Consider the following 10,116-nt stretch of genomic DNA (forward strand, 5'->3'; position numbering starts at 1 on the left):
CTCCTCGCCCGCTCACGCACGCCTCCTGCTCCCATGGTTCGCGGCTCCCTCCCTGCTCCAAAGCCAAAGCCCCCGTCCCCCTCGCGCCACCTGCTCACCTCCCCCCTCCATCTCCGGCAGGACTTCCTCCTTGGCCGACACCACGCCGTCCGCGCCGACCGCGGCCTCCGCCCCGCCGCTCGAAGACTGTCTCCGCCTCCTGCGCATGAAAACTAACGAATCTCATGTATACTTGATACCATATGAAGATGCAGGTAAATTCAATAGGCTACCTCCATCCTGTGAAGAAATAAATTAAGTTACACCATGCTCCAAAAACTGAGGATAGCTAGTGAAAACTAAAAGCATCATGATATAGGCATCCATCAAAGATGGATACAAGAGGAATATATGCCTTCACATAGAGACAAACAAAATGGCTAGAGAACATATCTAGAACGAATTACAACAAACTCCACGGCGGCATGTTTACTCCGACGAGGTTTGACCGGTATAGGGAGCCCCCTCAGTTCGGCCTTCCAACCTTAAAATATAAAGGTTTCTGGTGTGCATTTTCGATGGCCGTTAAATTTTTGACGGATTGGACCACTTTTACGGTTTATTCTAAACACTTATTTCAATCAAAACTGTAAAACGCAAAAATTAAAAGGGTTTGATCACTTATACCGGGTTTGCTAGAGATGCCCTTAAACAGAATGTTTCTATCCATCGGATTTGATTTTCAAAATCTTGAGTGGTCAAATTCAGTTCCGATCTTAGAAAACCGATATATTATTACAAAAAGAAAACCACGTATAAACTGAACCGAAGTAAAGCAAATGACACGAGGAGAGAATTAGGTGTCAGCAGTACATTTCATCGGATGAGTGAACCTCAACCTACATCCCAAAACTGAGATCGTCTTCCCTGTGCTACATATGCACGCCGCACACGCTGTTGCCACACGCTTTGCACTGCCATGAGCCCGTCCATGCACGCCTCAGACGCTCACGAGCTTCTTGTCGAGGATCATGTCGTCTGTGGTGAAGTCAGCCTCCTTCCTGAAGGTCCCGCGGTCGAAGTCAAGGTTGTACGAGTCCGTCAAGCCGTCGAGGAGGTCGTACTCCGGCGTAACCCCGAGGTCCTTGCTGGCCTTCTCCACCGATGCGAAGAAATGCTGCCATCGTTGCATCATGCAGTGTCGGTCAGCGACACTGTAATGGTTGTACTTTTCCAGAGCAAGACGTAGAAGAAATCAAGGAATACCTGGTCTCTGAAGGGGAAGGCCTTCTTCTTGCCGAAATCGAAGTCCTTGGGGTTGTAGTGGATGATCTCCGGCTCAGGGAACCCTCCAGCCTACATTGCATATCAAACACCAAGCGAAAAATGATGTATAGTTAGAATGTAAGTGAATTACCCACGGACATGGAGTTGTTTGCACACGAGGAACAACTTGTTCATATATATGACCTTTGCGCATGCCCGTCCTATCCCCTCGAAGGTGACATACTTGCTGCCGGAGATGTTGTACACCTGCTTGCTCGCCTTGGGGTTGCCGAGGACCTTGATGAAGGCCGTCGCCAAATCCTGTTGCAAAACCAAGCACAAGACATTACAGAAGATGGCTTCTACGACATACAACCCGATAGCAGCAATTCACCGCATGCATGTCAATGCACAGATCTTGACATGGCCGAGCAGGGTGATCTGGTTCCCAGCGTTAGGGATGGGGATCGGGCGACCAGCCTTGAGCCGGTGGAAGAACCACTCCTCCACGGGGTTGTAGTTGAGAGGGCCGTAGATGTAGACCGGTCTCATGAACGTCCAGTTCACGCCGCTCGTCTCCAGCAGGCTCTGTGTCTCCAGCTTTCCCTTATGCCGACTTTTTGGGTCCACAGCGTCGGTCTACCGGTTGGATGGGCATATGCTTGCCACGAGTCAGTAATGGTGACGACTTCATGTTGACATCCGTGTGAGTGGTATGGAAATATACCTCAAAGTGTGGGAGCAGGTCTGACTTAAGGTAGACTCCTGCCGATGAGCAATAGATAAACCTGAAAATAGTACCAGAATGCTAGATAGTTCAGGGCACTGAATTTGCAAATATCTTGTTTTGCATCCGAAAAAGTAACCAGCTTATTGTTCCAGGTTTGGCAACACTTCTAGTATGGGGGATACTTCAGTGGCCTCGCGTCCTCAAACACCATGACACAAAAGAGTTACAACATTTGGGAGATATCAGAGATGATAGTTTCAGCTGGGGAAGTGCCATTTTGCATTTCAGAAGCAATCTTTAGGTGTTGTGATACTAATTGACACGCTTATTTACATCTGGTTAGTAGTTATGAACAAACATTTGTGTGGTGTACCAGAAATATCTACTTAGTATATTAGAGCCTGATAGCATTCAGGTCAACGTGGTCGCATGTAATAAGCAAAATACTGCTCTTGGCGATGATGGTTGAAGGACCAGTTGCCCGGCCAAAGGGATCTAGGAGACTGTTGACCACACTGACATCTTCAATATCAGGGTGGATAAAAATCACGGCATCATCGGCATAGACCAAAGTTCTATGCTTAACCATCCACGAACCAAAGGGAACAAGGATGCCTTCAGAGTTCAGACCAAGCAAGATTGAACCGGCGAGCAAAGAAAATCCACGATGAGCATGAAAAGGATAGGCCGGAGGGGATACCCCGGGAAGGAACCGTTAACCAAGTTTTCAGTGCTCGCCGAGGATAACAGATTGTCGATCCAATTACACCATCGCAGACCCCTATGTTGCAAAGCTCCGAGTTCCGAAAGATAGACCGGGAGCACCCTTGAATCTTCTTCTAGACTGCTGATCCTTAAATGCTTGTTACTACTCCATGTAATTTATCTTCCTTGCTTAATCAATAAAATACGGTGCTGCTGCATTTGTAAAGAAAGAGAGTACTCCTATTGTAGCTGTCTGGCTTACCATTAATATCATAGATGACATTAAAGCCCTTAGCAGAAAGGCTTGTCTTGACGAAATCAAAGTCTTTCCTATCACCTTTCAAATGCAGCACCTATACGCAAAAACCATCCTAAATATCATGAGTGATATGCAAATAAAGGTGAACAAGTGAAGCAAGGACAAGATGGTAGGAAACGACATGCCTTGGAAGAGAACTCTGCATACTCTGCATCTGATTCACCTCGCAACTGCTGGGTTATGGGTGCCTTTCCTCTGGTGAACAATGTGACCGTAAGTAAATTCATCTTTTTAGTGGACTCATAAAATCGATGTGCCGGTACTATCAAAACATTGCAGGTCATATTTAGCCTAAGGAGCCATTCTTTGTACTATCAGAAATGTATGCACATACTGACCTGGTGTCCCTCCTGAACAAGTTTCCTGGATAGGAAGAGACCAACGAACCTGGTGCCCCCCGTGATCAGAATGTTCTTGGAGTCTGCTCTAGTAAACAACTACTCCGAACCTCAAAAGATATCTTGGGTTTTAACTTTTAACCAGCAGATATAAAAGACCAGGGGAGCCATATTAGAGATGCTTCGGTTCTTGTCCACTGTGTGTTTCCTCTTTCCTGCATATAGTACGTATGCAGCTGTACTACCCTGTAAACACCTTGTACTACACCCCTTACTAAATGAAAGCCAATCAGGCATCAAAAAAAGAACTCTTGGTTTTGAAGGAAACAATCTAAATCTAGTATGTAATTAGAAGTTTGAATTTTGTTTTTACTCAAACAATAGTATCCACTAAATGTATGCAGTATAATTATGTTTCAAGTAATATAGAGACACTATGTAGAAACTCAATAAAAGATAAATAAGGTGTGTCATAATGAGAATAAATAGTCATACAACAAATAATAATATCAAACCTAACCCTCTAGCTCTTGTCAGCAGCTTGTATGAAGTTGCATAAGGCTCGTGTCTGAACTGTTGGAAGATGAAACACATCAAGTGTTATTACATAAGAACATGGAACCATAAAGAGCATTTATTCGCATGTTCACATGTATCTAGAGTATTGCCGGTAAGCTAATGGTGGACAGAATTTTAGTGAAAGAAACAAACCAGTGTCATCCGTATCCTCAAATTCCATATGAATCAAAAAGTGAAAACAATCCTCAAGAACAAGCCATATATTTAGCATCGATCAGTGAGCAGCAACATAGAAGTGTTATTTATTTGGTTTCTAGCAGAGAGCAGCAATACATATATAAGACGGTCAACGCCTTCTTGCATTGTACAGCACCACATGAACTATCAATCACAGACATATCAATATCACGGTTTTCACTTTCAGAGATTTTCTCAAAACCCAATTCAACCTGATAAGTACACGTGCAGGTCTTTCCTATTTCCTTCAATTTAACCTACATCTTATAATCTTCATTCAACATCTGAGATCTATTTGAACAAACTACCTTACTGGATTGTGTTTGTCTCGAGTACAGCTGCACTCGAACAATTAGAAGTAGTGAACTGATGGGGAAGCAGCCAAGCCTCCAAGTTAGCCAGAAATATAAAGTTAACTCTAATGTGCCGTTAGAGCTGTCTGCATGACCTGGTCTGTTCTCCAATCCATCTACCACGCTCTGCTCCAACCCATCTACCACGCTCCAACTCCAATGACTGGCCTATCCACCACAATAATAATACCATGTATAGAAGGGTATAACAAACACAACAAGTCTATCAGATTTCTTGTACAAATCGTGCAAAACTCTGACAATAGTTATGGAACTGAAAAATATAATTTCTCCTAAATGTTAGCAATGATGGATTTACTTTTTTTTGAGGAACTGTCAAAATGTCAAATGTATAGAGAAATATTAGAAGCCCATGGTCATACCTTTTCTTTATCGTGGAAAACAAAATGATTAGATATACCTTGTAGATAACTGAGATTTTGTTAGCATGTGCTAGGCATATGAACCAGTATTGTGTCTGAACTTGTAAGAAGTTAGATAGTCTTGACTCTTGAACCCAAAAACCACCTCATGCTCAGCGAATCGCTTCCACACACATAAATTTCGAGTTTGACTCTTCCGAGCATGACCCCATCGTCCATCATCACTCTCAAGTCCGAATGGGATGCCAAAGAACACCGGGAGGCAACCACATCCAACAAATGTATATAGGAACCACAACAAACATCCTCCTAACCACAAAAATAACCAAGAATAAGTCCACTCAATGAACTAAGCAAATGCTTCGAGAAATCGGCAACATTGCGTGATCTTTTTAACTGAACTAAGAACCCGATAGTTCATCAGGACTAATTCTACAGTCAACCAAAATTATGTCATAACTGAAACTACACATGCACCTCAAAATCAAACTGTCCATGTGCAATCGAAGAGCAGTAATAGACTGTTTTGTTATCTTATATTTCTCATATGATGGCCTGACATGCTGATATTGTTTTTCTAATCAGTACAATATCGCATATCAATGAACATTAAAATAAAAAATATAGGCGATGGGCTTAGATAATATGTAGAAACAACAATGGATTCCACGGATTAAATCAAAAGAAATGGGGGAGGAGATAAATTAGCATAACAATCTGCCATGCTGATGCTGTGTTTGTAATCAATACAATATTGCATATCAATCTATGTTTTTATGTCCCTACAAATTTGGTTAGACGAACTAAACAACAGAAACAATTTTAGCGAACATAAGAATACACAATCAGTAGCTATACAGGTGTATAACCTCGATAATTAAAACATCGTCATCTTTCATTAATTTACAACATAATTATAGTACCGAGCATGATTTACTCACCTGATATAGATCACAATCGAGTCCCAATATACACGACGCAAGTTGTAAAAGAAATATTTTGGTATGAGCTTAGAAATTTGGATCGAACCGATCGTTGTGTAAATCAGTACCTGCATGCAACTTGGGAATCAGTTAATAATGCTCAAGAAATTATTCTTTTCTTTCTAAGCCAAAAAGATGCACTATAACCATGATAATATAGTATTTTTTCTAACCAATTTACAACAAAGAGTAAATCAACAGCTAGCAGGCGATTCACTAACATAGGATATGAACATGAAAGAGATTTGGCTACAGGATAAATCATGAATGAGGCCGAGAGCACCAAAATATATATCCAGATACTCTTCTGATCCTCTTTCTAAGTTTTTTTCTTCTGCTAAACCAACATAGAAGAGCAATAGAGCTTACCCATCTTCTTCCCAGCAACTCTCGAGGACTACATGAACCTTTGATTTGACGGTCAAACCGCGTGAACCAAACCCTTCCGGACCACAAGCATATCCTTCCATGAGAAATACAAAATGTTGGATCATATGGTAACACACATGTACACACAATCGATTGTCAATGCAAGTGACCCACTGAACCTGCCAATACAATAGTCAGTGTGTGAGTGGCGATCCCGATGGGGCCAGAAGAGCAGACACAGAGAAACAGGAAAAGGCATTGACAACATAGTTCTGTAAAACAGTGCATAGTATAAGAAGATCAATCATATATTGTGCACTGTAATAGGAATAAAGTTTATTCTACAGTCATGACTCTATTTGCAAGCAGAAGAGTCGCTCAATTTCCTAATAAAATAGGAAAACTCTCCGAGCATTTACATACTTACGGTTCAAGCTAGGAGAACCATCGTGTTCTTTTTAGTATTCAAGGCAACAAGGAATAATGCATAAGTTCTTGCCAATATAACTAAAACAGCGATAAGTTTACTAATTTCCATGGACCGCTTTACTTTTCTTTCTAATATTTTACACATTGCTTTCTTCGACACTTTCATGGCATGCCTCCCGATCGGTAATTGGTCGATGGAAGCCAAAAAAATAGAGAACACAATCATAGAAAAAGGAATATGCTGCTTGTTCATCAAATGTAATTGATTTACTCAGCAAGAATGTAATATCTAGGACAACAACATCTGTAGATGAAATTAAGAAAGGGTGAATCATTAGTTCTACTTTAGTAGCAACTCATAATAAATTAGCTAACATCTATACAGATGGAGCAAAGACAATGACACTACTAAAAAGAAAGTGAGTTAGCCCAGTTGCAGAATTCATCAAAATGCAGCTGCCTACAATCATAGATTCTTCCCATATGACACAATATGGAATCACGGCATCAAGCCATTGCTATAATTCACCAATCACCATAGATAGCAGGACCAAGCAGACAAGATTAACATAGCACGAGGGATACCAAACAACAGAACAAGCAAAACAACTGCAAGCGCCAACATGATAACATGAACAATTTGGGCAGATTATCCATACTAACCATAAACATTTCTAACACAAATACCATCAAACGCAAATGCGATACCATGATGTCACATGGCATCACAATTTAATCTAATAATCTGATCTAACTATGAACTATGATGTGCCCAAAACCTGAAGCATTTACTGATTTATGCATCACAAATCCCACTGAATATGTTTGCATGACTGCAAATTAGGAACACATTTGATGTGAAAACTGAGAAAGAAAGCACTACCATTTGATTCGCCCGAGCATCTCAGGGCTGACATCGGCCTTAGTATCACCGATTTGGATTCTCTTCTCGAGCACCTCGTTCCCCAGGGAAGCATGTCCACGGTCATCACCCCGCGCCACAGAATCCTCTTGGCCACATTCTCGTCGCCGGATGTGATGGCCCTGGCCACGACGCTGCCATACTCCTCGACGTTTGGCACGACAGCGGTCCAGTATGCGGCGGCCTCAACCTTATGGAGCACCCCATCGTCCAGCGCCACACTGCAAGCCATGGAGTGGATGGAGAACCCGGTGTAGGCACAACATTGAACTACGAGTTTTCAAACATAACAATATAGAACATATCACAATCATATCCAATCTAACCCAAGATGCATCTCAAAGCTATAGGATAATCATTGATTTATGATGTTTTGTGAGATAGGATTCATACTCATCTAGGAAGGTCGTGAAAAACCACGAAACATATCCTGAAACCAACCGGTAGCATCTATTCTTCCCATAGGATTTCCCCGAGCTGAGCTAATCTAACGAGCATATGATTGCTCGCAGAACCGAAACACTCAACACACATTCGCTGAACCGAAACACTCACATAAACACAATAGAGGAATAGAAAAAGAAAAGGTACACTAAATAATAAATAATGGGTTTTTCTTGTATTTGTAGGCTGTAGCATAGCAAAAGAGGGCTCAGTTTCGTCTTTAATCTTCAAGCCTAACACTCACATCTCTTGTTGCATGACATACCTATCGCAATGTAAATGAACTGTTCTAGTTATCACTCGTCACAATGACCATCCGAGGCGCAGAACTTCCAACATACACATGAATTAAACAGGCTGCAAGAGAGGCAAGGGTGGGATCTAATTTAGTAGCTGAAGCAGAGGAGCAGGAGGAAGATGGATCTCACCGACGGATTTCGAGCTGAGGCAGTACGCAGCGGGCGCCGGGGTTGCGCCTGAACGCCGTCCAATTGGAGAGGCCGCTTCCTACACCACACATCCGGAGCGGCCTCCGCGGGCTCGGCGAGGCGGGGGCGAGAGGGGGCCAGTCGGCGGCCTGGCGGCCGCGGCGCGCGCGAGGTGGCGGAGGAAATGGCGCGGGCGCGGCGGGCGGGCGAGCGGGGAGGGCGCGGCAAGGAAGGAGGCGGCGACCGCGGGCTCGGCGAGGCGGGGGGCGCGAGGGGGCCGGTCGACGGCCTGGCCGCCGCGGCACGCACGAGGTGGCGGAGGGAATGGCACGGGCGCGGCGGGCGGGCGAGCGGGGAGGGCGCGGCGAGGAAGGAGGCGGCGGCCGCGGGCTCGGCGGGGCGGGGGCGTGAGGGGGCCGGTCGACGGCCTGGCGGCCGCGGCGCGCGCGAGGTGGCGGAGTGAATTGCGCGGGCGCGGCCGGCGGGCGAGCGGGGAGGGAGCGGCGAGGAAGGAGGCGGCGGCGGCCATTTGGGATGATTTTTGGAAGGAGAGAGACGAGATCGGGAACAAGGGGTGGGGAGAGGTGGGGTGGGAAAGTGTAGTTTTTTTTCTAGCGACAAGGGGTGGGAAAGGTGGACTGGTTCTGCGGCGGGATCTAGCGATCTTTTTTAGGATGGGAGGTCGAACCATCCACCTGGTTGAACCATCACGACGTTCGATCCTGCTTTAATAGTAGAGATAATATTTACTTATGGGTAACCATTTTGAATGGTGAATGTACTATAATTTAGTACAATACCTATCATTTGGGTCTAGCCGGTAGTACCATGTGATGTTAACATTTAAATCCTGGAATGTTGGTGTTATATGCACAATTATATAATATTGTGTTTGAAAATAATGATGCGAGTTTAGCATAGGTTACATAATCTTAATGTGATCTCTAGATGGAATAATAATATAAATTATACGAATGGAGCTACTAAGAAATAATTTAGTCATATAAATAGGACACAAAAACAATGAAAATACCCATTCAAATTACCTTTATAAGTATGTTCATCTTTTAGTTAAAAAATTGTTGGAAAAGATATAACATTTTAAACATGCATACTATTTCAGAGTGAAACAATATGATTATGGTTCTCAATTATGTGAAAATGTAAAATAAAAAATGTTATTCTATTAACAGTTTCATTGGTACATTGTATTTTCACACTCAGAATTTGGGAAATTCTACTACAAGTCTTCTAGGACACACTTAGTCCAAATCAGAAGTTATATTACTTTTACTTATTTTTTTAAATCTCTCCTTGTTGTCCCCTTATTTTAGTGTTTTACAATCTCGCTCATGCGTATATTTTGTCTGATATGACATGAGTACACAAGCTAAGATTGAGGGAGTCCGAGATTAAGGGGTACTCGGGCGGTCGGGCTATTGTTCATGGGCCAACCTAATGGGCCACATTGTTGAAGACTGGAATGCGGGACGACTTTGTATTCAAGAAGGAAAGCTCCGAAGACTCGAGTATCGCCCAAGTTTAGTAGTTTAGGTCGACACCTCTGCCCCCCGCAAAAGGTCGGTTGTATGTAACCCTAGGGACCCCTGGTGTCTATATAAACAAGAGGGTTTCATCTGCATAAAGAGGTGGATTCATCTAGGGTTTAGCTCATACGATCTCGAGGAAGATCAACTCTGTAATCCTCATAC

General features: G+C 43.4%; 1 protein-coding gene across 1 annotated transcript; it reads right to left on the minus strand.

Annotated features, from left to right (window-relative positions):
- Positions 1 to 755: 755 nt before the first annotated feature.
- Positions 756 to 8,933, minus strand: LOC123450570 (chloroplast stem-loop binding protein of 41 kDa b, chloroplastic-like). The gene is made up of 9 exons (XM_045127744.1): positions 8,495 to 8,933; positions 7,568 to 7,802; positions 3,125 to 3,194; positions 2,887 to 3,033; positions 1,973 to 2,053; positions 1,663 to 1,884; positions 1,450 to 1,566; positions 1,246 to 1,335; positions 756 to 1,156 (listed from the first exon to the last, which is right to left on the minus strand). Exons 1-9 carry the CDS (start codon positions 8,931 to 8,933, stop codon positions 980 to 982), a joined length of 1,578 nt encoding a protein of 525 aa, XP_044983679.1. The 3' UTR covers positions 756 to 979.
- Between the last annotated feature and the right edge of the window lie 1,183 nt (positions 8,934 to 10,116).

Source organism: Hordeum vulgare, chromosome 4H (genome assembly GCF_904849725.1).
Source record: "Hordeum vulgare subsp. vulgare chromosome 4H, MorexV3_pseudomolecules_assembly, whole genome shotgun sequence".
Taxonomy (NCBI): Eukaryota; Viridiplantae; Streptophyta; class Magnoliopsida; order Poales; family Poaceae; genus Hordeum; species Hordeum vulgare.

Bases quoted from the DNA above. Each gene is read 5' to 3' on its own strand.
- LOC123450570 (XM_045127744.1), bottom strand. From the start codon at position 8,933: ATGGCCGCCGCCGCCTCCTTCCTCGCCGCTCCCTCCCCGCTCGCCCGC. The intron at 3,034-3,124 runs GCATGTCGTTTC...TTTTGCGTATAG, and splicing joins ATGCAGAGTTCTCTTCCAAG to GTGCTGCATTTGAAAGGTGA. The intron at 1,567-1,662 runs ATCTGTGCATTG...GTTTTGCAACAG, and splicing joins CCCTGCTCGGCCATGTCAAG to GATTTGGCGACGGCCTTCAT.